The sequence below is a fragment of the Pseudochaenichthys georgianus genome, chromosome 3 (genome assembly GCF_902827115.2).
Source record: "Pseudochaenichthys georgianus chromosome 3, fPseGeo1.2, whole genome shotgun sequence".
NCBI lineage: Eukaryota > Metazoa > Chordata > Actinopteri > Perciformes > Channichthyidae > Pseudochaenichthys > Pseudochaenichthys georgianus.
The window spans coordinates 7,609,805-7,637,060 of record NC_047505.1 but is presented as its reverse complement, the minus strand read 5'-3'; the positions used below and the strand labels follow the sequence as shown (position 1 = coordinate 7,637,060).

General features: G+C 40.6%; 1 protein-coding gene and 13 non-coding genes across 14 annotated transcripts; 13 read left to right on the top strand and 1 right to left on the bottom strand.

The window, feature by feature from the left end:
- Positions 1-192: 192 nt before the first annotated feature.
- LOC117444287 (U4 spliceosomal RNA) lies at positions 193-333 on the top strand. The gene has a single exon (XR_004551765.1). It is a non-coding gene; the product is annotated as a U4 spliceosomal RNA (small nuclear RNA).
- A 254-nt stretch (positions 334-587) lies between these two features.
- LOC117444325 (U4 spliceosomal RNA) lies at positions 588-728 on the top strand. The gene has a single exon (XR_004551770.1). It is a non-coding gene; the product is annotated as a U4 spliceosomal RNA (small nuclear RNA).
- Positions 729-1,965: 1,237 nt separating this feature from the next.
- Positions 1,966-2,106, top strand: LOC117444363 (U4 spliceosomal RNA). Its single transcript, XR_004551776.1, has one exon. It is a non-coding gene; the product is annotated as a U4 spliceosomal RNA (small nuclear RNA).
- A 254-nt stretch (positions 2,107-2,360) lies between these two features.
- LOC117444383 (U4 spliceosomal RNA) lies at positions 2,361-2,501 on the top strand. The gene has a single exon (XR_004551778.1). It is a non-coding gene; the product is annotated as a U4 spliceosomal RNA (small nuclear RNA).
- A 254-nt stretch (positions 2,502-2,755) lies between these two features.
- On the top strand, positions 2,756-2,896 carry LOC117444314 (U4 spliceosomal RNA). Its single transcript, XR_004551769.1, has one exon. It is a non-coding gene; the product is annotated as a U4 spliceosomal RNA (small nuclear RNA).
- A 1,237-nt stretch (positions 2,897-4,133) lies between these two features.
- On the top strand, positions 4,134-4,274 carry LOC117444280 (U4 spliceosomal RNA). The gene has a single exon (XR_004551764.1). It is a non-coding gene; the product is annotated as a U4 spliceosomal RNA (small nuclear RNA).
- Positions 4,275-4,528: 254 nt separating this feature from the next.
- Positions 4,529-4,669, top strand: LOC117444307 (U4 spliceosomal RNA). The gene has a single exon (XR_004551768.1). It is a non-coding gene; the product is annotated as a U4 spliceosomal RNA (small nuclear RNA).
- A 1,237-nt stretch (positions 4,670-5,906) lies between these two features.
- On the top strand, positions 5,907-6,047 carry LOC117444636 (U4 spliceosomal RNA). The gene has a single exon (XR_004551833.1). It is a non-coding gene; the product is annotated as a U4 spliceosomal RNA (small nuclear RNA).
- Positions 6,048-6,301: 254 nt separating this feature from the next.
- LOC117444300 (U4 spliceosomal RNA) lies at positions 6,302-6,442 on the top strand. Its single transcript, XR_004551767.1, has one exon. It is a non-coding gene; the product is annotated as a U4 spliceosomal RNA (small nuclear RNA).
- Positions 6,443-7,684: 1,242 nt separating this feature from the next.
- Positions 7,685-7,825, top strand: LOC117444352 (U4 spliceosomal RNA). Its single transcript, XR_004551775.1, has one exon. It is a non-coding gene; the product is annotated as a U4 spliceosomal RNA (small nuclear RNA).
- Positions 7,826-8,079: 254 nt separating this feature from the next.
- LOC117444394 (U4 spliceosomal RNA) lies at positions 8,080-8,221 on the top strand. The gene has a single exon (XR_004551779.1). It is a non-coding gene; the product is annotated as a U4 spliceosomal RNA (small nuclear RNA).
- Positions 8,222-9,458: 1,237 nt separating this feature from the next.
- Positions 9,459-9,603, top strand: LOC117444424 (U4 spliceosomal RNA). The gene has a single exon (XR_004551783.1). It is a non-coding gene; the product is annotated as a U4 spliceosomal RNA (small nuclear RNA).
- A 254-nt stretch (positions 9,604-9,857) lies between these two features.
- LOC117444435 (U4 spliceosomal RNA) lies at positions 9,858-9,998 on the top strand. The gene has a single exon (XR_004551784.1). It is a non-coding gene; the product is annotated as a U4 spliceosomal RNA (small nuclear RNA).
- Positions 9,999-16,581: 6,583 nt separating this feature from the next.
- Positions 16,582-26,568, bottom strand: LOC117441834 (excitatory amino acid transporter 3-like). Its single transcript, XM_034077853.2, has 12 exons — positions 26,433-26,568; positions 25,913-26,005; positions 23,283-23,400; positions 22,927-22,969; positions 22,785-22,847; positions 22,511-22,692; positions 19,475-19,582; positions 19,227-19,349; positions 18,029-18,220; positions 17,537-17,671; positions 17,333-17,421; positions 16,582-16,696 (listed from the first exon to the last, which is right to left on the bottom strand). The coding sequence occupies exons 1-12, from the start codon at positions 26,533-26,535 to the stop codon at positions 16,629-16,631; spliced, it is 1,317 nt and encodes a 438-aa protein (XP_033933744.2). The 5' UTR covers positions 26,536-26,568; the 3' UTR covers positions 16,582-16,628.
- Between the last annotated feature and the right edge of the window lie 688 nt (positions 26,569-27,256).

Sequence of the window (27,256 nt, the reverse complement as noted above, 5' to 3'; positions counted from 1 at the left end):
ATGACAGTTGTCACTTTGTTCCAATACCAAAATATGAACTTGTGTGATTCCAAGTTTGTTGTGAAACCAAGCTTTATCCTCCAGTTTATAGATATTGTGCGACTTCAAAATGAATGTAAAGGTTTGAGACATGCACCATGTGTGTTGTTATTGTTGGAGAAAGTTGAGTTTAATCTGGTTTTTTCCTTCGATATTCTTGCGCAGCGGCAATTTCATAGTCCATGAAGTTCTACTGAGACGTGATTATTGCTGGTTGAAAACTTAACCCAATACCCCGCCGGGATGACTTGAAATATAGTCAGCCCTGGCAATTTTTGTTAGTCTCCCAGGAGACTTGACACTTTCTTGTGAAGGAAATTCAGAATGAAAGAGACTAGCATTTCTGTTAGTTGTCCATGACAGTTGACACTTTGTTCCAATAGCAAAATATGAACTTGTGTGATTCCAAGTTTGTTGTGAAACCAAGCTTTATCCTCCAGTTTATAGATATTGTGCGACTTCAAAATGAATGTAAAGGTTTGAGACATGCACCATGTGTGTTGTTATTGTTGGAGAAAGTTGAGTTTAATCTGGTTTTTTCCTTCGATATTCTTGCGCAGCGGCAATTTCATAGTCCATGAAGTTCTACTGAGACGTGATTATTGCTGGTTGAAAACTTAACCCAATACCCCGCCGGGATGACTTGAAATATAGTCAGCCTTGGCAATTTTTGTTAGTCTCCCAGGAGACTTGACACTTTGTTCTAATGGCAATTCATAGTGATGGCAAAATGAAGCTTTGAATGAAGCTTCGAACCACTTGGACAATTGTGTCGGAAATAGGTTCATTTCTCGAAGCTTCAGTTACAGCGACCTCTCCTGGCGAAGTGCAAGGCTGCAGTGGGTTTAACGTATCTTTGCCTTGAAAAATATTCGATGCACACACACACTAAGACTGAATATCATGTTCTATTTGCAATTAAAGATTGATAATTGTGTGTATTGGGTTATTGAGAAGAGACTAGAGAGTGCTGGACATTTTTTGGGCTGAGAGGGCCTTTTATCAGTTATTAAAGTATTAAAGTTGAAAAGCAATGATTAAAAGTTTAACTATTCCGGGCTTTGAACCAGCTGCGCGGAGGACATCGCCGCACCCTGGCCACCGGCTCTATCCACTGGGCTATCTATTCCTTAGACAATTTAAGTGTTTTTAATTTTATATTACTCATTTTCTTTTTGTTCACAGCTTCTCCACATTTCGAAGTGTTTCACGAGCCATAACGACCTATCTTTCTTCCTGGCTTGCTCTATAATGATCCAATTCAAATGCAATGCCAACAACAACTCAACAGCAACAACAACCCACACATTGCGCATTGTTTAGAGCGGTTATAAAGTGTTGAAGCGTTCAAATTTGAAACTGTTTCAACCTGTCACCTGTCAGAATCGAGACGAGGCAGTGCATTGAATCGCGTGAATGGACCGTGAACCAGTCAAGTGATTCATTCAGGAAATGAAGCAGTTGCTGGTTCGGACGTCACATGTCACGTGACTTGAAGCAGTTGCTGCTTCGAACGTCACATGTCACGTGATTTGAAGCAAGCTTCGAAGCACTGCTTCTATGGAATAGGAAGTCCAGGGTTGAAGCTCCGTTCGAAGCTTCAGTGTCAAACTGCCATCACTAGCAATTCAGAATAAAATAGACTAGCATTTCTGTTAGTTGTCCAGGAAAGTTGAAACATTGTTCTCATGGCCTATTAGAATGAGTTAGACTAGCATTTTTGGTTATTTACCCATGACAGTTGACACTTTGTTCCAATACCAAAATATGAACTTGTGTGATTCCAAGTTTGTTGTGAAACCAAGCTTTATCCTCCAGTTTATAGATATTGTGCGACTTCAAAATGAATGTAAAGGTTTGAGACATGCACCATGTGTGTTGTTATTGTTGGAGAAAGTTGAGTTTAATCTGGTTTTTTCCTTCGATATTCTTGCGCAGCGGCAATTTCATAGTCCATGAAGGTCTACTGAGACGTGATTATTGCTGGTTGAAAACTTAACCCAATACCCCGCCGGGATGACTTGAAATATAGTCAGCCCTGGCAATTTTTGTTAGTCTCCCAGGAGACTTGACACTTTCTTGTGAAGGAAATTCAGAATGAAAGAGACTAGCATTTCTGTTAGTTGTCCATGACAGTTGACACTTTGTTCCAATAGCAAAATATGAACTTGTGTGATTCCAAGTTTGTTGTGAAACCAAGCTTTATCCTCCAGTTTATAGATATTGTGCGACTTCAAAATGAATGTAAAGGTTTGAGACATGCACCATGTGTGTTGTTATTGTTGGAGAAAGTTGAGTTTAATCTGGTTTTTTCCTTCGATATTCTTGCGCAGCGGCAATTTCATAGTCCATGAAGTTCTACTGAGACGTGATTATTGCTGGTTGAAAACTTAACCCAATACCCCGCCGGGATGACTTGAAATATAGTCAGCCCTGGCAATTTTTGTTGGTCTCCCAGGAGACTTGACACTTTCTTGTGAAGGAAATTCAGAATGAAAGAGACTAGCATTTCTGTTAGTTGTCCATGACAGTTGACACTTTGTTCCAATAGCAAAATATGAACTTGTGTGATTCCAAGTTTGTTGTGAAACCAAGCTTTATCCTCCAGTTTATAGATATTGTGCGACTTCAAAATGAATGTAAAGGTTTGAGACATGCACCATGTGTGTTGTTATTGTTGGAGAAAGTTGAGTTTAATCTGGTTTTTTCCCTCGATATTCTTGCGCAGCGGCAATTTCATAGTCCATGAAGTTCTACTGAGACGTGATTATTGCTGGTTGAAAACTTAACCCAATACCCCGCCGGGATGACTTGAAATATAGTCAGCCTTGGCAATTTTTGTTAGTCTCCCAGGAGACTTGACACTTTGTTCTAATGGCAATTCATAGTGATGGCAAAATGAAGCTTTGAATGAAGCTTCGAACCACTTGGACAATTGTGTCGGAAATAGGTTCATTTCTCGAAGCTTCAGTTACAGCGACCTCTCCTGGCGAAGTGCAAGGCTGCAGTGGGTTTAACGTATCTTTGCCTTGAAAAATATTCGATGCACACACACACTAAGACTGAATATCATGTTCTATTTGCAATTAAAGATTGATAATTGTGTGTATTGGGTTATTGAGAAGAGACTAGAGAGTGCTGGACATTTTTTGGGCTGAGAGGGCCTTTTATCAGTTATTAAAGTATTAAAGTTGAAAAGCAATGATTAAAAGTTTAACTATTCCGGGCTTTGAACCAGCTGCGCGGAGGACATCGCCGCACCCTGGCCACCGGCTCTATCCACTGGGCTATCTATTCCTTAGACAATTTAAGTGTTTTTAATTTTATATTACTCATTTTCTTTTTGTTCACAGCTTCTCCACATTTCGAAGTGTTTCACGAGCCATAACGACCTATCTTTCTTCCTGGCTTGCTCTATAATGATCCAATTCAAATGCAATGCCAACAACAACTCAACAGCAACAACAACCCACACATTGCGCATTGTTTAGAGCGGTTATAAAGTGTTGAAGCGTTCAAATTTGAAACTGTTTCAACCTGTCACCTGTCAGAATCGAGACGAGGCAGTGCATTGAATCGCGTGAATGGACCGTGAACCAGTCAAGTGATTCATTCAGGAAATGAAGCAGTTGCTGGTTCGGACGTCACATGTCACGTGACTTGAAGCAGTTGCTGCTTCGAACGTCACATGTCACGTGATTTGAAGCAAGCTTCGAAGCACTGCTTCTATGGAATAGGAAGTCCAGGGTTGAAGCTCCGTTCGAAGCTTCAGTGTCAAACTGCCATCACTAGCAATTCAGAATAAAATAGACTAGCATTTCTGTTAGTTGTCCAGGAAAGTTGAAACATTGTTCTCATGGCCTATTAGAATGAGTTAGACTAGCATTTTTGGTTATTTACCCATGACAGTTGACACTTTGTTCCAATAGCAAAATATGAACTTGTGTGATTCCAAGTTTGTTGTGAAACCAAGCTTTATCCTCCAGTTTATAGATATTGTGCGACTTCAAAATGAATGTAAAGGTTTGAGACATGCACCATGTGTGTTGTTATTGTTGGAGAAAGTTGAGTTTAATCTGGTTTTTTCCTTCGATATTCTTGCGCAGCGGCAATTTCATAGTCCATGAAGTTCTACTGAGACGTGATTATTGCTGGTTGAAAACTTAACCCAATACCCCGCCGGGATGACTTGAAATATAGTCAGCCCTGGCAATTTTTGTTAGTCTCCCAGGAGACTTGACACTTTCTTGTGAAGGAAATTCAGAATAAAAGAGACTAGCATTTCTGTTAGTTGTCCATGACAGTTGACACTTTGTTCCAATAGCAAAATATGAACTTGTGTGATTCCAAGTTTGTTGTGAAACCAAGCTTTATCCTCCAGTTTATAGATATTGTGCGACTTCAAAATGAATGTAAAGGTTTGAGACATGCACCATGTGTGTTGTTATTGTTGGAGAAAGTTGAGTTTAATCTGGTTTTTTCCTTCGATATTCTTGCGCAGCGGCAATTTCATAGTCCATGAAGTTCTACTGAGACGTGATTATTGCTGGTTGAAAACTTAACCCAATACCCCGCCGGGATGACTTGAAATATAGTCAGCCTTGGCAATTTTTGTTAGTCTCCCAGGAGACTTGACACTTTGTTCTAATGGCAATTCATAGTGATGGCAAAATGAAGCTTTGAATGAAGCTTCGAACCACTTGGACAATTGTGTCGGAAATAGGTTCATTTCTCGAAGCTTCAGTTACAGCGACCTCTCCTGGCGAAGTGCAAGGCTGCAGTGGGTTTAACGTATCTTTGCCTTGAAAAATATTCGATGCACACACACACTAAGACTGAATATCATGTTCTATTTGCAATTAAAGATTGATAATTGTGTGTATTGGGTTATTGAGAAGAGACTAGAGAGTGCTGGACATTTTTTGGGCTGAGAGGGCCTTTTATCAGTTATTAAAGCATTAAAGTTGAAAAGCAATGATTAAAAGTTTAACTATTCCGGGCTTTGAACCAGCTGCGCGGAGGACATCACCGCACCCTGGCCACCGGCTCTATCCACTGGGCTATCTATTCCTTAGACAATTTAAGTGTTTTTAATTTTATATTACTCATTTTCTTTTTGTTCACAGCTTCTCCACATTTCGAAGTGTTTCACGAGCCATAACGACCTATCTTTCTTCCTGGCTTGCTCTATAATGATCCAATTCAAATGCAATGCCAACAACAACTCAACAGCAACAACAACCCACACATTGCGCATTGTTTAGAGCGGTTATAAAGTGTTGAAGCGTTCAAATTTGAAACTGTTTCAACCTGTCACCTGTCAGAATCGAGACGAGGCAGTGCATTGAATCGCGTGAATGGACCGTGAACCAGTCAAGTGATTCATTCAGGAAATGAAGCAGTTGCTGGTTCGGACGTCACATGTCACGTGACTTGAAGCAGTTGCTGCTTCGAACGTCACATGTCACGTGATTTGAAGCAAGCTTCGAAGCACTGCTTCTATGGAATAGGAAGTCCAGGGTTGAAGCTCCGTTCGAAGCTTCAGTGTCAAACTGCCATCACTAGCAATTCAGAATAAAATAGACTAGCATTTCTGTTAGTTGTCCAGGAAAGTTGAAACATTGTTCTCATGGCCTATTAGAATGAGTTAGACTAGCATTTTTGGTTATTTACCCATGACAGTTGACACTTTGTTCCAATAGCAAAATATGAACTTGTGTGATTCCAAGTTTGTTGTGAAACCAAGCTTTATCCTCCAGTTTATAGATATTGTGCGACTTCAAAATGAATGTAAAGGTTTGAGACATGCACCATGTGTGTTGTTATTGTTGGAGAAAGTTGAGTTTAATCTGGTTTTTTCCTTCGATATTCTTGCGCAGCGGCAATTTCATAGTCCATGAAGTTCTACTGAGACGTGATTATTGCTGGTTGAAAACTTAACCCAATACCCCGCCGGGATGACTTGAAATATAGTCAGCCCTGGCAATTTTTGTTAGTCTCCCAGGAGACTTGACACGTTCTTGTGAAGGAAATTCAGAATGAAAGAGACTAGCATTTCTGTTAGTTGTCCATGACAGTTGACACTTTGTTCCAATAGCAAAATATGAACTTGTGTGATTCCAAGTTTGTTGTGAAACCAAGCTTTATCCTCCAGTTTATAGATATTGTGCGACTTCAAAATGAATGTAAAGGTTTGAGACATGCACCATGTGTGTTGTTATTGTTGGAGAAAGTTGAGTTTAATCTGGTTTTTTCCTTCGATATTCTTGCGCAGCGGCAATTTCATAGTCCATGAAGTTCTACTGAGACGTGATTATTGCTGGTTGAAAACTTAACCCAATACCCCGCCGGGATGACTTGAAATATAGTCAGCCTTGGCAATTTTTGTTAGTCTCCCAGGAGACTTGACACTTTGTTCTAATGGCAATTCATAGTGATGGCAAAATGAAGCTTTGAATGAAGCTTCGAACCACTTGGACAATTGTGTCGGAAATAGGTTCATTTCTCGAAGCTTCAGTTACAGCGACCTCTCCTGGCGAAGTGCAAGGCTGCAGTGGGTTTAACGTATCTTTGCCTTGAAAAATATTCGATGCACACACACACTAAGACTGAATATCATGTTCTATTTGCAATTAAAGATTGATAATTGTGTGTATTGGGTTATTGAGAAGAGACTAGAGAGTGCTGGACATTTTTTGGGCTGAGAGGGCCTTTTATCAGTTATTAAAGTATTAAAGTTGAAAAGCAATGATTAAAAGTTTAACTATTCCGGGCTTTGAACCAGCTGTGCGGAGGACATCGCCGCACCCTGGCCACCGGCTCTAACCACTGGGCTATCTATTCCTTAGACAATTGAAGTGTTTTTAATTTTATATTACTCATTTTCTTTTTGTTCACAGCTTCTCCACATTTCGAAGTGTTTCACGAGCCATAACGACCTATCTTTCTTCCTGGCTTGCTCTATAATGATCCAATTCAAATGCAATGCCAACAACAACTCAACAGCAACAACAACCCACACATTGCGCATTGTTTAGAGCGGTTATAAAGTGTTGAAGCGTTCAAATTTGAAACTGTTTCAACCTGTCATCTGTCAGAATCGAGACGAGGCAGTGCATTGAATCGCGTGAATGGACCGTGAACCAGTCAAGTGATTCATTCAGGAAATGAAGCAGTTGCTGGTTCGGACGTCACATGTCACGTGACTTGAAGCAGTTGCTGCTTCGGACGTCACATCACATGTCACATGATTTGAAGCAAGCTTCGAAGCACTGCTTCTATGGAATAGGAAGTCCAGGGTTGAAGCTCCGTTGGAAGCTTCAGTGTCAAACTGCCATCACTAGCAATTCAGAATAAAATAGACTAGCATTTCTGTTAGTTGTCCAGGAAAGTTGAAACATTGTTCTCATGGCCTATTAGAATGAGTTAGACTAGCATTTTTGGTTATTTACCCATGACAGTTGACACTTTGTTCCAATAACAAAATATGAACTTGTGTGATTCCAAGTTTGTTGTGAAACCAAGCTTTATCCTCCAGTTTATAGATATTGTGCGACTTCAAAATGAATGTAAAGGTTTGAGACATGCACCATGTGTGTTGTTATTGTTGGAGAAAGTTGAGTTTAATCTGGTTTTTTCCTTCGATATTCTTGCGCAGCGGCAATTTCATAGTCCATGAAGGTCTACTGAGACGTGATTATTGCTGGTTGAAAACTTAACCCAATACCCCGCCGGGATGACTTGAAATATAGTCAGCCCTGGCAATTTTTGTTAGTCTCCCAGGAGACTTGACACTTTCTTGTGAAGGAAATTCAGAATGAAAGAGACTAGCATTTCTGTTAGTTGTCCATGACAGTTGTCACTTTGTTCCAATAGCAAAATATGAACTTGTGTGATTCCAAGTTTGTTGTGAAACCAAGCTTTATCCTCCAGTTTATAGATATTGTGCGACTTCAAAATGAATGTAAAGGTTTGAGACATGCACCATGTGTGTTGTTATTGTTGGAGAAAGTTGAGTTTAATCTGGTTTTTTCCTTCGATATTCTTGCGCAGCGGCAATTTCATAGTTCATGAAGTTCTACTGAGACGTGATTATTGCTGGTTGAAAACTTAACCCAATACCCCCGCCGGGATGACTTGAAATATAGTCAGCCTTGGCAATTTTTGTTAGTCTCCCAGGAGACTTGACACTTTGTTCTAATGGCAATTCATAGTGATGGCAAAATGAAGCTTTGAATGAAGCTTCGAACCACTTGGACAATTGTGTCGGAAATAGGTTCATTTCTCGAAGCTTCAGTTACAGCGACCTCTCCTGGCGAAGTGCAAGGCTGCAGTGGGTTTAACGTATCTTTGCCTTGAAAAATATTCGATGCACACACACACTAAGACTGAATATCATGTTCTATTTGCAATTAAAGATTGATAATTGTGTGTATTGGGTTATTGAGAAGAGACTAGAGAGTGCTGGACATTTTTTGGGCTGAGAGGGCCTTTTATCAGTTATTAAAGTATTAAAGTTGAAAAGCAATGATTAAAAGTTTAACTATTCCGGGCTTTGAACCAGCTGCGCGGAGGACATCGCCGCACCCTGGCCACCGGCTCTATCCACTGGGCTATCTATTCCTTAGACAATTGAAGTGTTTTTAATTTTATATTACTCATTTTCTTTTTGTTCACAGCTTCTCCACATTTCGAAGTGTTTCACGAGCCATAACGACCTATCTTTCTTCCTGGCTTGCTCTATAATGATCCAATTCAAATGCAATGCCAACAACAACTCAACAGCAACAACAACCCACACATTGCGCATTGTTTAGAGCGGTTATAAAGTGTTGAAGCGCTCAAATTTGAAACTGTTTCAACCTGTCACCTGTCAGAATCGAGACGAGGCAGTGCATTGAATCGCGTGAATGGACCGTGAACCAGTCAAGTGATTCATTCAGGAAATGAAGCAGTTGCTGGTTCGGACGTCACATGTCACGTGACTTGAAGCAGTTGCTGCTTCGGACGTCACATGTCACGTGATTTGAAGCAAGCTTCGAAGCACTGCTTCTATCGAATAGGAAGTCCAGGGTTGAAGCTCCGTTCGAAGCTTCAGTGTCAAACTGCCATCACTAGCAATTCAGAATAAAATAGACTAGCATTTCTGTTAGTTGTCCAGGAAAGTTGAAACATTGTTCTCATGGCCTATTAGAATGAGTTAGACTAGCATTTTTGGTTATTTACCCATGACAGTTGACACTTTGTTCCAATAGAAAAATATGAACTTGTGTGATTCCAAGTTTGTTGTGAAACCAAGCTTTATCCTCCAGTTTATAGATATTGTGCGACTTCAAAATGAATGTAAAGGTTTGAGACATGCACCATGTGTGTTGTTATTGTTGGAGAAAGTTGAGTTTAATCTGGTTTTTTCCGTCGCTATTCTTGCGCAGCGGCAATTTCATAGTCCATGAAGTTCTACTGAGACGACGTGATTATTGCTGGTTGAAAACTTAACCCAATACCCCGCCGGGATGACTTGAAATATAGTCAGCCCTGGCAATTTGTGTCAAGTCTCCCAGGAGACTTGACACTTTCTTGTGAAGGAAATTCAGAATAAAAGAGACTAGCATTTCTGTTAGTTGTCCATGACAGTTGACACTTTGTTCCAATAGCAAAATATGAACTTGTGTGATTCCAAGTTTGTTGTGAAACCAAGCTTTATCCTCCAGTTTATAGATATTGTGCGACTTCAAAATGAATGTAAAGGTTTGAGACATGCACCATGTGTGTTGTTATTGTTGGAGAAAGTTGAGTTTAATCTGGTTTTTTCCTTCGATATTCTTGCACAGCGGCAATTTCATAGTCCATGAAGTTTTACTGAGACGTGATTATTGCTTGTTGAAAACTTAACCCAATACCCCGCCGGGATGACTTGAAATATAGTCAGCCCTGGCCATTTTTGTTAGTCTCCCAGAATACTTGACACTTTGTTGTAATGGCAAATCAGAATAAAATAGACTGGCATTTTTTTAGTCTCCCAGGAGACTTGACACTTTGTTGTGATGGCAAATCAGAATAAAATAGACTAGCATTTCTGTTAGTTGTCCAGGAAAGTTGAAACTAGTGATGGCGAGATGAAGCCTTATGAAGCTTTTAAGCTTTCCAGCCAATTGGTTCGCAAAAGGGTTCATCTCATGAGGCTTCATCATGGGCTTCATTCTTTATTTAGTATATTAGTATTTATTTTCCCTGTATGCCTTTAGACTCCTTTTTTAGAGTCCTCTTTTTGTTCGGTTATTTTTCAACCGGTGCCCTTTTGGCCCTCTTGTTTGTTTCAGGCTGCCTGCCTGCCATTTTGTTACACCTTGCTTTATAATAAAACCACTTATAATGTATACCAATACCACTCTGGTCGTGTCGCTTCCCTTTGGTTCCCCTAGCCCAATAGGGAACATAACATATGTATTCCTGTATTTATTGATGTTTTTATTCCTACATTTATTTATGCTTGTATTTATTTATAGTTGTTAGTTTTCCAGGAAAGATGTGTTTTAATGGCAAATCAGAATAAAATAGAATAGCATTTCTATAAATGTTCCATGACAGTTGACACTTTGTTCCATTAGCAAAATATGAACTTGTGTGATTCCAAGTTTGTTGTGAAACCAATTTTTTTTTAAATATTGAAGTTAAAAGCATCAATATGGTGCACTTTGAGAGCTTAAGAGATATATGGATACATCTCTCAACACCCATAAAACAGAACTGTAAAGGGATTTTCTTTTTGGATATTTTACAAATCACTTTCCCTAAACTCTATTCTTGTTTTACTGCCATATAGACTATAATGATCATATGAAGGTGTGCTGCGGAAATAATCTTTTGAATAATTTGTGACTAAACCGTTTGAGACCCACTGAGATAACGGCGCATTCACACCAGCCTTTTATAGTCCAGTTGAATCTAACCCTGGTGCGTTTTGCCGCTTGTTAACAATATTGTATTTATTACAGTTTAATGATTGTGATTGAAAATCTGGTAAACATTGCAAAGAGGGATTTATATTCCTTAATAATATTCGTAAACTTAACCATGTTGTAGCCTGAGAAAGGCTAAACCATATCAAAGAATACATTTATTAACTACATTATCTCATGTAGCTGTAGCTTTTATAAACAACAACAACACGTATTGTTCAGTCGTTGAACCAGAGACCCTGTGGTCATGAGTCAACTGCTTTCCAGCTGAGCCACAGCACACACACTAAAGCTCCCTGAAAACACTGCAACATATGTATTCCTGTATTTATTGATGTTTTTATTCCTACATTTATTTATGCTTGTATCTATTTATAGCCTACTTATGACATGTTCCGACCTCTATATAAGTGAGGGTCTGAGCGCTCTTGATTCCGTCGTGTCACCGGCCCGGGTACAGGAGGGGTAATATGGTTCATAGTATACATGATCCATGGGTATTATGAGCGTTGTGGTTCAACGGTTCAACCGATCTGAATTGCTTTCTGAAGCAGTCACGTGGTATCGACAGGCAGCGAGGCTTCGTTTGTCATCGGTGACGTCACTGGCCAAAAACGATACAAGCCTCGAAACATGCTTCACAAAAAGCTTCGGGGATTACTCGACACACGCTCCGAAGCATCGGCGCAATACATAACATCACTACTAATCGGACAAATATTATAAGAGAAACATTCGTTAGCCTACAAGCTAGTAAGCTGGCTTTTTTAGGTTTTCCCTGGCAAGTTAAAATATAGCTTAATGGGACTCTGATACGTTGTCTCATTGAAAGTTAACCAACATTCATGAACAATTACTGTGGGCTGGCAGCTTGTTTTGTTTAGTTTATTTACTTATTTGGTTATAAGGGCAACAGTGGTCTTTTGGGACCTGAAGAAAATGTTTATAGTCAGCTTGTTGTGGTAGTTTTGATTGACAATATAAAGAATGAATAATATAGAAATAGATAAAAAAATTAGGCACACATGTAGTTTTGACCATTAACTGTGTGGTATTGTTATGTCAATGCCTATTCGCTCTTTGTATGGACCTCTATCAGGGAATCCATTCATTCTGTATCATTGTATTGAGCCAGGTAGCATCCCCAGAGGAGGAGAGTGTCAGCGAGAGTGAGGAGAGCAAAGAGCAGGAGGACATAGATTACTTTGCCCGCCCCAAGCCATTTATGTTACAGATGTTTTTAGAACAACAACATACCAGAAATCCAGTTGTGCAGAAGGTATTCACCTGGAAAGATGGCACCAGCAGAAAGTGGCTTACATATTGCAAGGGACGTCATATGTTGTTTTGTATGTCTGGCATTTGGGAAGAGGACTGACACTGGCACATTTATAACTGGAATGTCAGATTGGAGGCACGCACACCAGCATACAGAGGAGCTTGAAAAGAGCATTACACATTCAACCTGTGCTGAAGCTTTTTTCTTACGGTGCTCTAAAGCAGACATCGAAAGCATGTTTGCTGGCAGTCAGATGTCTGCTCATAGGGAACAAGTCCGAAAGAGACGTCAGGTTTTGGAACGTGTGGTGGATGTGGTGAAAGTGCAGGCAGGTGGAGAATGAGGGAGCATATATGCTAGCTGACAACAGCGTGGACCGCGGTAACTTTTTGGAGCTCATCCCTTCATTAGGAAAGTATGATGTCTGCTTAAAAGAGCATCTGGATGATTGCGTAGAGAAGAGAAATAAATTGCACCAATCCAGTGGAACAAAAGGTAGAGGGTCTCTCATCACCCTACTCTCCAAAACTACTGTTAACGCCATGATAGAAACTGTTGGTAGTCTAATCAAAGAAAGTATCTCCAGTGATGTCCAGAAGGCCGGAATGTTTTCTGTTCAGCTGGACACAACACAAGACATAACTTCTCAGGATCAGTGTTCAGTAATCTTAAAATTAGGGCCGGGACTTTAACGTGTTAATTAAGATTAATTAATTACACAAAAATTAACGCGTTAAAAAAATTAACGCATTTTAATCGCACTTTAATCGCACTTATTTTTGCACACCGGAACGTTTCTCACTGGATGAGTTTCAGGCGTACCGATTATACTGGAGCACCAACTAACGTTCATGACTTCAGCATGGGACTTCAAACAACAACAAACCACGGTGATCAATAGTCAAACATGAACGAACAAGCTGATGAGACCGCTTTGGTCGGCCCCGTGGATGGGACATTTTGTTTTAAAAAACGGACGGATGGAAGCGTCGACAAGAGCACGGTTATGTGCAAATTATGCAAAAAAGAATTTGCATATCACCGCAGCTCATCAAGCCTAAAGTATCACCTAAATGCAAAGCATGTAGCAGCTAGCGTGGACGTTAGCCCGACTCCGAGTGCAAGGAACCACACCCTGACCCAACCCACACTCAACCAGATGACTGGTTTCAGGGCCAGGATAAGTAAGTCCACGTCTGAGAGAACAACCAGCTCCCTGGCTCACTGGATTGTCACTGGGCTCGACATTAAGGACTGCCCGATGGCCATCTAGTATTTAGCTCGGGCAATGAAGCCTCACATGCTGGTTGCCCGATCGGGCAATCTATTATGCCAGTATCATGCAGCTCGCGGATCTAGTAATGAGTGACCCGACAGTAAAACTAAACATATCTACAGTATAACTAGTTTAGGTAGTTTGAGAGGTAATTAAAATAGCTACGTGTGATATTCTAACCTGAAGTGTGTGTTTTGTTCCGCTCACCGCTGCATGTTATCATGCAGAGCTGCGTGTCGAGTCTCGACTCGTCAGCAGCAGCTGATCTCTCTCTCCCGTCAGATTAGACTTCACTCGCGTTTATATCCATATCGATCAGATCCAGCTAGTTCTAGCTAATGATATGACTACCTGCTTATTAAAAGACAACTACACAATAAGTGTCGCTATGCAACTGGATGAGGCCACAAAGTATAGCGCAGCATAATGCATTTGTTTACATGCCCACCGGAACCCCGAGGCATTACCAACAGATCAATGCACAATCAACCCATCCAGGACATCTCTTTCTCCACATCAAGTGTTAGACATTAGAGTTGACTATTCTTGTCTGTCACATACTCTTCTTGTCTGTCACATAAGTGGCGCAACTGAAGCGGTATTGCTCTAAAGGGAAATTATTTTGACCGAAGATATTTAGATTTGCCGGCTAACGGGAACTCTGACGTGTGCTTCGCGGATGCGCTCGGCTCCTCTCGACTGCTGCTCGGGTCTGCTCGGTCAGCTTCCGGATGAGGAGGCATTCGTTCGACCAATTTACAGTAGATAACATTACAAACATTTTTAACAGGGGCCATAATAGTGTAAATAATGTTTGTTTTGGCAGTTATAACTGAATGTAATGTTTTCTACTTTTTTCCATCTGGGAAGGCATTTGCCTTCATCAGATGGAAAGTGTTTTGACCAACAACTTAAGTATTTCTTAAAGCTATGCAGGGCATGCAAGCGAGCAAACACAAACAAGAACAAACAAACAAGTGAAATGAAGAATAAAATTGAAATTGTACAATATAATATTGTGGTGGTTCATCTTATAATTCAGTCTAGAGAATGCACCAGACAGCATCTAAGACCTGCAAAAATTAAAAAATGTCTAGGGCAGGGGTCGGCAACCCGCGGCCCACGGGCCGCATGCGGCCCTTTAAGCCCTCTGCTCTGGCTCCCTTGAGCTTAGACAAAAATAAGAAGGAAATAAAATAAAAGTATTTGTAGGACTATTTATATTTTGTTTCATGGTTGAAAATGTTTCGTATGTTGTATTTTGAGGTGATACTGTGACACATAAATAAAAAACAAAACGGTTTTAATTAGGTCAACTAAAATATGCGTCACATCCTGCTACGGTCCCGCGCGAGTGCCTTTTCTTGGAGGCGAATAACCTGACCCCAGGCTCGATGTGCGAACTATGGATAAATCAAAGAAAAGTACCGGAGGAACACAGGATTTAATTCTGCGTGGACAGAGTTGTATGCTTTCACAGCAAACGATGCTGGTTTACCGGTATGTTTGATATGTAGAGAGAAGTTGTCAACGGTGGTGCAGCCTTTACGAGGGAGAGGAAGACAGCTGACGATCGTCAGTCATAATTCAATGGGGTATGTAATTTATTTCAGAAAACACTTTTTGTTATATTCCATGGAATGCTCTTAACGTCCCGATAGCAATGAATATATTAAATGCTTTGACAATAAATACATACAAAAATTAATCTCTGGAAGCCGTAGCGCTGTAAAAAGCACGACCAATCATCTGAGCCGGCCCGGCTAAACTAACTGGATGGCCTACCTGCCTGTCAGCCTTCCATCTGGGCACAAACTTATATCGTGCCCTCATTGGTCATGTGTGCGTTCGTGTGTGTTGGAGGAGGGACTCTGTAAGAAAGTCTGAAGGAAGAGGCATATTTTTTCCGGTTGTGTACTTTCAAATTCTAGCGCACTCGAGCTGGTTTCTCCATTCTTACCTTTAACTCTTTTTAGGGTGCAGATATATGTTTTATTTATTTCAAAGTGGGCCCATTTAATAATATTTGTTTCCCCTTCAAACGTGCAGAGGACTCCCCAAGTGCTGTGTTTAATTTATTTTAAAGTAGGCCTGTGTATTATTATTAATTCTCCTTATAAAAGTTATTTGTTTCTTATTAGAGGTTAACAGTTTTATATCATGTAATAAATAGCCTAATAAATGCAAAAAAACTGTAGTTTTTGTCTGATATAACAATACAAAACTATGAAATATGTTTTGCGGCTCCAGACAAAACATTTTTTGGGAAAAAGGAGCGAAATGGCTCTTTTGGTCAAAAAGGTTGCAGACCCCTGGTCTAGGGGGACGGAGGCCCCCCAAACCCTTCGTGCCATTTCGTCCGCGTGCATTTTTCAGGGTAATCTCTATTGGGCTCAGGGCCATCTGTACATTAGCTTAGATGGCCCTGTGCTTAAAAATGCGATTTTTAAAAATGCGATTAATTTCGATTAATTAATTACAAAGCCTCTAATTAATTAGATTAATTTTTTTAATCGAGTCCCGGCTCTAATGATAATACAATGAAAAACATCACTCCAAATGTGTTCATATTGTGAATGCACTGAATAAAATCCACCTGAGACAAAATGATATACAAAACATTTATATAATTGTATATATAAATATACATATGCATAGAGGTGACAGCAAAGAACTAATAAGGAATCTAAGAGATACTCTGCATTGCACTATCAACCCATTGGTACTGTGAATAAACTAAATACAATATAAAAAAGACACAATTCTATACAAATAAATCTAATTAACAAAAATCTAATGCTCAGAAAAAATCAATGAAGCCAACTAAAAAAGTTCATTTAAAAAACACTGACCAAAAAAACAAACTGCAATAAAGGTGACATAAATAAATAAATAAATAGTTCAAAGAGAAACACTGCATTGCACTCAACGAATTATTTTAAAATCAACCTTGCCTGCTGCAAATTCACTTAATACAATACTGACATTCTTTGCAACAATCTTATATAAAATTGCATCAAAATGCAAAACATGTAACAACAAATATATGACATTTTAAGAAACACATGTTTGGCACTTAATAACTCCTCGTGGTGTCCGGGGTCCTCCTCTTTATTGTATGAACCTGGACCTCAAGCTCTCCTCCTGTCCAACATTAAAAGAGAGTATTTGTCACATGTGTTCGATACATATCAAATACCTGATTAAAGGGGGTACATCAGAGTACTATGTGTTTTGCGGATGTTGCTTTTAAAGCCATCAATTCAAATTCACCTCGTCCTGTCCAGAGGTGGGAAGTAACTAAGTACATCTACTGTACTTAATTACAATTGTGAGGGTTCTTGTACTTTACTTGAGTGTTCCCATCTTTTGCTACTTTGTACTTCTACTCAACTGAAATGGTGGAAATAAATGGTGTACTTTTACTCCACTACATGTATTAAATACCTTTAGTTACTTCACAGATCTGGATGAATGATGTGAAATATAATCAAGTGTTGAATCAGACTTTAGTTCCACCTGGAGTAAATCCACAAGCTACCCTGCAGTATACAAAGTCATTCAGACTAGCTGCCCCTTCACCAGCTTTGAGAACACTTTGATGATCAATCTTTATAAAACATATCATATATTATTCTGAAATGGACCAATCTGCACAACGACTACTTTTACTGTCTTTCACTATATTTTGATGAGAATACTTTTCTACTTTTACTGTAACAGAGTATTCCCACACTCTGGTACTTCTACTCAAGTAGAAGATCCGAGTACTCCTCCTACCTCCTGCCAGTTCAGCTCTTGACAAATGGTGGACAATGGCCACGCCGATGCAGTCTCCCAGAACGTTGACAGCAGTGTTGAGACGATCTCTGAAAGACAAACATCAGAGTGGGGGGGGGGGGAGGGTATGAGCCTCTTCTTCACACCATGCTGTTTGAGGTCAGAGGAAGCATCCTTTCCAAAACACGCTACGGGTTAACTTACAGCAGCCATTCTAACACCAGCAGAAGGGAAGCATCCCTCGCAGGGATCCCGATGACGGTCAGAATAAAGAGAGTGGTGACCATTCCCATAGCTGGGATGCCGGCTTCGCCCACGCTGGACACGGATACGATCAGACTGGGGGGAACACAGCAAGAGTCAGGGGAGTGGAACACGTGGACAACATTGACGAGTCCTGATGGAAACATTTAGAGTAACGAGCAATCCTTATGGGAAAATGTGGATTTCTATGTAGGCGTATAATTAAAGAAAGATATTCACTGATAAACCTTAAAAAGGTGCTGAAGTTTAGCTTTAAAAAAAAATACATTTAACGATTGTGAATGAATTATTTAAAAAATGAACGTTTTGTTTAAATATGTTCCAATGTTAAATCTGTAAAGGTAGTATGCACGATGCAGCCTTTTAACATCACTGCTTTCACTTCAGTCTGTGTGCCAGTGGGGGAGAGGATAAGAAGGAACTGAGACCTACCAGAGGGTTATTAACTGGCTCCAGTTCAGATTGATGAAGTTGAGTTGGGCGATGAAGACTGACGCTGATATTTCGTAAAGGGCTGTCCCGTCCATGTTAGCATTAATCCCGATGGGCAGCATGAAGCGCGTGATCCTCTTGTCCACTTTGTTGACTTCTTCACAGCATTGGAAGGTGAGCCTGAACGCAGAGCTGAGGACACAACACCGTGTTAGTTCTTCAATAGATTCCCTTTCAATCTTAAAACTCAATGTGATACTATCGTGTTGAAGGCTTTAAATCAGTGTCAGACTCATCTCAGGTCAGGGGCCACATACAGCCCGATTTGATCTCAAGGGGTCCGGAAGAGTAAGTCATAGCTTAATAACCTATAAATAACGACAGCTCCAGATTGTTCCCTTTGTTTTAGTGCAAATGAGTACATTCTGAAAATGTCACATTTAATGAACTATCTTTTTCTCAAAATGTTATGAACAACCTAACATTAGAAAAATAAGTGCAATCTGAACAATTGTTATGCTTCAGTGTGTATACAAAAGTAGAAGTACCAGAGTGTAGGAATACTCTGTTACAGTAAAAGTCCTCATTCAAAATGTTCCTCAAGTGAAAGTAGAAAAGTATTCTCATCAAAATATGGTGAAAGTAGCGACAGTGAAAGTAGTCGTTGTGCAGATTGGTCCATTTCAGAATAATATATGTGATATGTTTTATAATGATTGATCATGAAAGTGTTCTCAAAGCTGGTGAAGGTGCAGCTAGTCTGAAGTACTTTGTAGACTGCAGGTAGCTGGTGGATTTACTCCAGGTGGAACTAAAGTCTGATTCAACACTTGGTTATATTTCACATCCTTCATCCACATCTGTGAAGTAACTAAAGGAGTTTTTAGTAAATGCAGTGGAGTAGAAGCAAAAAGCAGCAACAAAATAAATAAACCAAGTCCAGTTCAAGTTTCTAAAAATGGTACTAAAGTCCAGAACTATAGTAAATGTTATTAGCTACTTTACAGCACTGTCATGTATATGTTTCAAGGAGTGTCTGAAGCATCATTTAATATCTACTCACTGTTTAACTTGCTCCTGAAACGGGGCCTCTTTTAGCCTTCACAAGTGCACCAATATCAATATCAGCAGTCAATGTCTTCTTTTGTAATACTTTGCAAAGTCATCCCGCGGGCGGATTGAAATCAAATGTTCCTACCTGCGCGAGATGAGCATGGCCCTCATGATGGCAGGCATGACCCCATTGATGAAAGGAAAGGGGTTCTGTTGGACGCACAGGACATAGATGACAGGCAGGACCACTGCTCCGTGGATGAGGAGCCTGAAGAAGAGCAGAACGTTCCCATTGAATACCAACCACATCGAAAACAATGACTGACAGCGGCGAAAACGGTTAGCATGCTCAACTGCGATATCTGCTAAGAGTGCAACAAAAAGACAACATACCCAAAAACGACAACGGCCGTGAACTTTCCGAGTTTGAAGACCGTCTCCCAGTCCCCAACCTCGACCACATAGCTGGTGGTCATGGACAGCACTCCTAGTGGCATGAAGCTGGAAAAGGAAACATTAGAATGAAAAGTCACGGGAACAGAGGCGGGAAGTAACCAAGTGTGGGGGAAACTTCTGTCGCCATGGAGAGGCAGGACTCAGAGAGGCACGGGAGAGCTGGAGCTTTGAAGGCAAACACTGACGGCTTATTTGGAGTTATGGCCGGAGAATGGACGAGACAGGTGGTGTGCCACCAGTTGAGACAGCGGTTGCCAAACCTATTCTGAAGAACTCTTTCTGCAGCTCCAGGTTTTAACTAGTTCGGAGTGTAATAATCAACATTCTTTATCAGCGAGACTAAAGCAATAAGGACCCTGAATCTAACTGGAGCTCTCGTCCATAGAAAAGAATGTGCGTCAGGGAACCTTCGTCCCTGAACAGTGAACTACCTCATGGCGGCTCGTGCTCCGTCACAGACTGGCAACAACAATGCGCCCAAGCTGCTCCTCCTTAAGAGAGATAGCAGCGATACCCCAGGCCGTAGACCTGTGCCGTGGGAAAGGAGACGGTAAAGAAAACGATGAACTGGGTCGAAGGTTGAATATCTAAGCCAATTATTCACTAACACTAAGTACATTTACTCAAGTACCTTACTTAAGTACAATTCTGAGGTACATTTAAAAGGAACATTCATTAAAACTCCACATTTTGCTGATAATACTTTTACTTAAGTAAGATTTGGAATGCAGCATTTTGACTCGAAACTGAGTATTTTTAAATTGCAGCGGTGTGCGAAATAGGGGGGGGGGGGGGGGTCGGGTGAAACACTGTGGGATTTGAGAGTATTACTACCTACCTACGTGAGGAACTCCCTCCGAAACACTGTGGGATTTGAGAGTATTACTACCTACCTACGTGAGGAACTCCCTCCGAAACACTGTGGGATTTGAGAGTATTACTACCTACCTACGTGAGGAACTGCCTCCGAAACACTGTGGGATTTGAGAGTATTAGTACCTACCTACGTGAGGAACTCCCTCCGAAACACTGTGGGATTTGAGAGTATTAGTACCTACCTACGTGAGGAACTCCCTCCGAAACACTGTGGGATTTGAGAGTATTACTACCTACCTACGTGAGGAACTCCCTCCGAAACACTGTGGGATTTGAGAGTATTACTACCTACCTAGGTGAGGAACTCCCTCCAAAACACTGTGGGATTTGAGAGTATTACTACCTACCTACGTGAGGAACTCCCTCCGAAACACTGTGGGATTTGAGAGTATTACTACCTACCTACCAGGGTTTCCGCTAGGATTTTTTCTCGACGGTCAAATGTCCGGGCAGATTTTATTTTACCGGACAAATGTGAAACTTACCGGTCATATTTCAATAATAATAATAATAGTTGTGTAGCAGAGTTTCCGTTAGCAGGTAATTACCGGACTATGAGCAGATATGCTGATGTTTAAAACTCAGTTCACGGGGCTCATTTTGATATTGCTTCAGTTTATAATCGTAACAGATCGAAAAAAATTCAGATTAATTTCTCAATAAATGATTCCACAAACAACAAACAACATAATTATTACATTCAAACAAACTACTTGTAGTAGATAACGTACATTATTCAGAAGTTTACATCAACTTTGAATAATAACACGGGAGGAACGGAGCCTCTCTTTTCCCTCTCTCCCTCCCTCTCTCTCCTGACAGCAGTCAGCTCATGCAGCTCGCTAAACAGAGGGCGGGGCTTCAGGTGATTATGCAGAGCTGCGTGTCTCGGTCAGACTCAGCAGCTGATCTGATCTCTCTCTCGCGTCCGGTTACACTTCACTCGCGTTTATGTCCATATCGCTCAGACCCAGCTCTCCTGATCGGCCTTTATAGAGAGCACCGATCAAACTATTAAGAGTGAATATCGGCCGATAATGACCGGCGGCCGATCGATCGGAGCCTCCCTAATTATTACCAGACATTTTGACCGTCAGGTTTTGAATTTACCGTTTTTTTATAAATTTTACCAGCTAAAAACCGGTAATTACCGGCTAACGGAAACCCTGCTACCTACGTGAGGAACTCCCTCCGAAACACTGTGGGATTTGAGAGTATTACTACCTACCTACGTGAGGAACTCCCTCCGAAACACTGTGGGATTTGAGAGTATTACTACCTACCTACGTGAGGAACTCCCTCCGAAACACTGTGGGATTTGAGAGTATTACTACCTACCTACGTGAGGAACTCCCTCCGAAACACTGTGGGATTTTGAATGGGCTTTTTATTATCACCGGTCTTTTTATGAGGAAATGCCTCTAAATTCTATCGGGAGATTTTAAATGTCACAACTGAATTGGGCAGTTGAAGTGAAACATTTTGGTAATAAATGTAAGACTGTGAATTAAAGTTTCATATTTGAACATGATCACAGCATCATTTTTTTGTGTTGTTTAGTATGATTATAATGTTGTAAAGAGAGAAGGTAAAAACCCTGTATTAGTTTGGACCTATTTTTCTTCAAATAAACTGATCCCACCTTTTGGACTGGGACAACTTAAAGGACATCTGCGCTCTCCTCTCCTGCTTCAAAGGTAAGATTGCACCCTGCCACACACACGTTTAGGTAGGAACACACCCCATTTACTGATACCAAAATCCTTCGGGATCGCTTAAACAGATTAAAAAGAGTTGTCTGAATAGAAACAACAGTTAATTGAACCTGGTTCTTCGGGGAGTTAATAGAGGTGAGATCTTGCTGACGTTTGGTGGATCTGAGCCAAGCAGTAAACTTACATAGACTCAGTAACTTCGGTCGGGTCAATTAGTGAGGTCAGAGTAATTTACCGGAATAAATGAACAGGACCTCACCTCATACTCTAAACAGGTTAAAAGCAGAGACCACATCTCACTGTGTGCTGTTTGTGTGTGTGACCAATAAAGATCCTCCGGTTCTATTCTATCATGCAGAGGTGTCCTTCCTATATGTTGTACCTTATTAACAAGACAACCAGATGTTTGAGGGACTTCTTGGCGGCAATGAACACGTCCACAACAAGTTTGGAACTTTCTCCCTGGCTCCGGAGGGCCACTCCACAAAGACCAGACAAGACGATCAGGCCCAACGTGTTGAGTCCCTGGATGTTTTCACCAATCAGACGCACTTTTGTCCTCATCTGAAAGAAGATCAGAAACTCAGTAAGAAAAGGCATCCAACTTCATGTGTGGAAACTTCAAAATAAAATGAGACAATGTGAAAAGTGTTTACCGTTTCCTGGCCAGTTTCATCGTCAGTTTCAGCGACTTCAAACTTCACCTTCCGAGTCTTGTACTAAAGATAATAACACATTGGAATATTATTCTGTCTCCTTCATGGGCCGTACATCCGGAGTCTGAGTGATGAGCCATACCTGAAGAAAGGTGGCCTGAACCAGATTTATGGGCACCATGTTCCTAGAAAGAAAAGAACACATTTACATTGTTACAGCTGAAGTAAAGAGCCAAAAATAGCAAATATGAATTAAGAGGCATGCATAAAATATTATAAATATATAGTCATTGTAAATATATATAATATATATTTAACAACAAAGAATATAAAACCTATGTTGTAGTCATAAGTAATTTTGCACAACATTTTAGCTTTATATTATTTGTTGTTAAATGTGTGGTGGTCTACCAGGGGGCCATGAATACAATAAAATAATGGCCTGCTTTTAAATGATTATAAATGTGAAAATATATGTAAAGAAAAATGTCTTTGCACCTGATAAGATCCATCAAGGCCTCGAGTGTGGATAAGGCTCCATCATCATCTTCATCCAGCTCACGCATCGGGTCATTCTGACCGACCCCAGGCTTCACCAACAGCACCAGAATTAATCCTGCAACACACCATCCAGGACTGAACACGTCTACCTTTGATGGGTCCACACAGACTGAATACAGCACAATATCAAGATTACAGTATTTACCAAACTGACTTGCGATGTCCCCCCGACAGAGACGCTAATAAACACTTTGAACTCTTTCAATCGTACAGTGAAAATAACTACAGTTTGTTTGCTGAAGCCATTGGAGTGTACATCCACAGCGTTGCAGTAAATCCTGCACACCTTCAATAACTCCGAGTTCTGTTCCGGCTGAATCTGTTTCAGAAAGCAGTTGCTGTTTCAATTTGGCCTGCAAATAATGATGCTTTTCATTTTTGACCCAGACAATGGTGAAATGACTGCCCTAGATTCTCAAACATGATGACTTTCATGACGTGTTTCTTCAGTCCCAAACACAAAGATATGTGTCGACCAATCATAGCATCTCTCATTTCTTTCAGTTTGTCCATCCAGCAACCTAAAATAATATTATTTCACAATATAAATGAGTTTTAACACAAACTGAACATTTATCAGGGTAGGATTTACTTTTACCTTCACTGAGAAAACTGAAACGTTGACTTTAATTCATGTCAAAAGATTATTATTGTATTAGATTAGTTTGCAAAGATATTAGATTGAACCTAACATATTGTTATTTAAACTTAATGGTATTGCTTTTAACTTACCTAATACAATTTTGTGTAATTTGTTGACATAATACATTTGATTAAAGGTCCCATGTCATGCTTTTCCAGTTCTCACCGTCCCCTTGTGTTATGAAGGTTTTATGAGTCACTAACCCTCAAAGTGCACCCTGTAGCGAGTAACACTCTAACACAGAGAAGACCTGTCTGTAGTGATGTTAGTATTGCGCCGAGGCTTCGGAGCGTGTGTCGAGTAATCCCGAAGCTTTTTGTGAAGCATGTTTCGAGGCTTGTATCGTTTTGGGTCAGTGACGTCATCGATGACAAACGAAGCCTCGCTGCCTGTCGATACCACGTGACTGCTTCAGGAAGCCATTCAGATCGGTTGAACCGTTGAACCACAACGCTCATAATACCCATGGATGTATACTAAGAACCATATTACCCCTCCTGTACCCGGCGGGCCCGGTGACACGATGGAATCAAGAGAGCTCAGACCCTCACTGATATAGAGGTCGGAACACGTCATAAGTATCAATGAATAAAAGCATAAATAAAAGGAGGAACAAAAACATCAATAAATACAGAAATAAATATGTTGCAGTGTTTTCAGGGAGCTGTAGTGTCTGTGCTGTGGCTCAACTGGAAAGCAGTTGACTCATGACCGCAGGGTCTCGACGACTGAACAATACGTATTTGTTGTTGTTTATAAAAGCTACAGCTAAATGAGATAATGTAGTTAATGTATTCTTTGATATGGTTTAGCCTTTCTCAGGCTACAACATGGTTAAGTTTATGAATATTATTAAGGAACACAAATCCCTCTTTGCAATGTTTACCAGCCTCCTTAGGCTTTTCAATCACAATCATTCAACTGGAATAAATACAATATTGTTAACATGAAAATATGATTTTATGTTCGTTGTTTAGAGTTATTCTAAGGCTTTACTCAATGGGAACTCGGTATGAGATAGAGCACACTGTTGAGATGTCCAATCTGCCTGTTTTACACACTTTGGCCAGCAGGGGGTTTGTGTTCAAATGAAGCCCATGATGAGATGAACCCTTTTGCGAACCAATTGGCTGGAAAGCTTCAAAGCTTCATCTCACCATCACTACCTCCTGTCTGTGCTGCCCCAGAACGCCTCTTTGGACATTTCTCTTTTTCCATTGTTTGCTTCCTGGGTATGGTGACGTGCCCATAGGTCCAAATGGACCAATCCGTGGAGCTCCTCACGCAAACACACTCACTCAGCCTTATCTTTTCTCAGCCGCGCGGATTTCCGCTCAGGCTGAGTTCCGCGGTGTCTCGCTGTCTCGCAGACCCCACGCAGCAACCAGGAAACGACACCAGTAACCCAGCTCACCCTGTCCGCTCCTCGAGCCCCACTGGGCGGAGCAGCGAGCCCCGCAACGTCCCGCCAACACGGCACCCAGACCCCACGCAGCATTCTCCTCTGTTTCTCATTACTGGTGTCATTTCCTGGTTGCTAACAAACGCCATTGTAACACATACACACTGATGTTCAGCTGTAACGGTGGTGGACTCATCAGTACAGGGTGGGCGAGCTGACCAATCAGAGCACAGTGGGCTCACAGGGAGGGGGGGGGCAGGAGCTCCAACAAGCCGTGGAGGACAGAGAGTGAATACACAGACTATACAGAGAGAAACCAATGTGAGTTTGGAACATTGAACAATGTGAATCTATTCTATTCGACCTCAACAATGGAATTATGATCAGTAGAGATGGCCGTCCATGACGTGGGACCTTCAAGTCAATGTTTCAGTGTTTTCATTGTTGGCTGCTCTGAGTGAAGTTTTCACTAGTGTGCCAAAACACTGTGAGTTTATATTCTAAGTGTTGTATTTCCCTTACCTATCATCACGGCCACCAGCGTAGTTGAGATGAAGTATGCTGCTGCTCGGATAGAGATTTTTCTGGAGGAGCCAGCACTCATACTACAGACTCCTTTTAAAAATCAAAACATCAGCATTAGTACAATTATCTCTGACTGTTCTCATCACTCATCATCCTCAGATATTTTACTTGAGTAAAAGTAGAAATACAACAGTGTTAAAGCACTCTGTTACAAGTAAAACTCCTTCATTTAAAGCCTTAAGTATAAAAGTATTGGCATTCAAATATACTAAAATACCAAAAGTAAAAATACTTATGTAATAAATGAGTGGAATATAATTATTGCTGCATTAATGGTAAAAGTAGAGTTACTTTTAATGACTTTATATTTGACCATCTTACAGTAGCAACATATAATAGTTGTTTTATTAGTTGATGTATGAACTGCTGAAGTGTCATGGAAAGTAGAGCAACGGTCAAAGAGTTAGTCTGGCTATGTATATTGTTATTATTACATGACAGGTCCAGAATGACGCACCTGTTATGACACTTGTCACCATTAGAGGAATGGTGACCATCTGAAGAACCCGCATGAAAACTTCTCCAGGGAATCCGATGTAGTGGATGGTGAGGTTTGACATGGGGACAAATGTCTTCAGAACCACGCCCAAAACGATGCCTGTGAGACAGTATATTGAGACATTAGCACTCCAACACAGAGAAAGGGTTTTCAGAGCTCTCAGAGTTCTGCGCATGTTTCATTCCCTTGTATTTGCACACATTCTGTCAAACACAACACAGAATGAATCATTAAGTCATTCTTTGTTGTCATGGTCACAGATACTGTATATGTTATGTTATGTACGATGTATACTTACACCCTAACCTCCCAATGAAATGTATTATCTGTCAGATCAAAAGATATACGAATGAGAACACCATGTCACAATAGCAGCACCAAAATAAAAAAGGAAAATGCTAATGAACATAATAACACGATGATCAGATAACAATGGTTGACTCAAAATGAAATGTAAATATACACGCACACACAAACTGCATGCAGTTTGCTTTTCGAACTGGGACAAGAAAAACTGCGGAGAAGTAACGGGGCAGAAACCCTCCTTTTTACGCAGCGGTCCAGACATAGACATCAAACGGCGACACATATTCACTTGCCAGTTACTTTGTCATTAGGGCAGGGATATCTAGATACTTTCCAAGGTTTGACATCATGAATTGTGCTACTTTTAAAGCAAGGAGCGATGTTTTCAAATCTGTAATCAAAAAGCTCCTCAAAAACGCAAGCAGTTCCTACCGTTGGCTTTTCAAACTGACAAGAGACGCTCTCACTGTTTTTCA

What these genes read in the sequence shown, in the direction of transcription:
- LOC117441834 (XM_034077853.2), bottom strand. Translation starts at nt 26,535, where the DNA reads ATGTCAAACCTCACCATCCACTACATCGGATTCCCTGGAGAAGTTTTC. An exon ending in GGTGACAAGTGTCATAACAG is followed by an intron (nt 26,006 to 26,432) that starts GTGCGTCATTCT and finishes GATTTTTAAAAG; the next exon opens with GAGTCTGTAGTATGAGTGCT. An exon ending in AAGAGCTGAACTGGCAGGAG is followed by an intron (nt 16,697 to 17,332) that starts GTAGGAGGAGTA and finishes AATGTTGGACAG; the next exon opens with GAGGAGAGCTTGAGGTCCAG.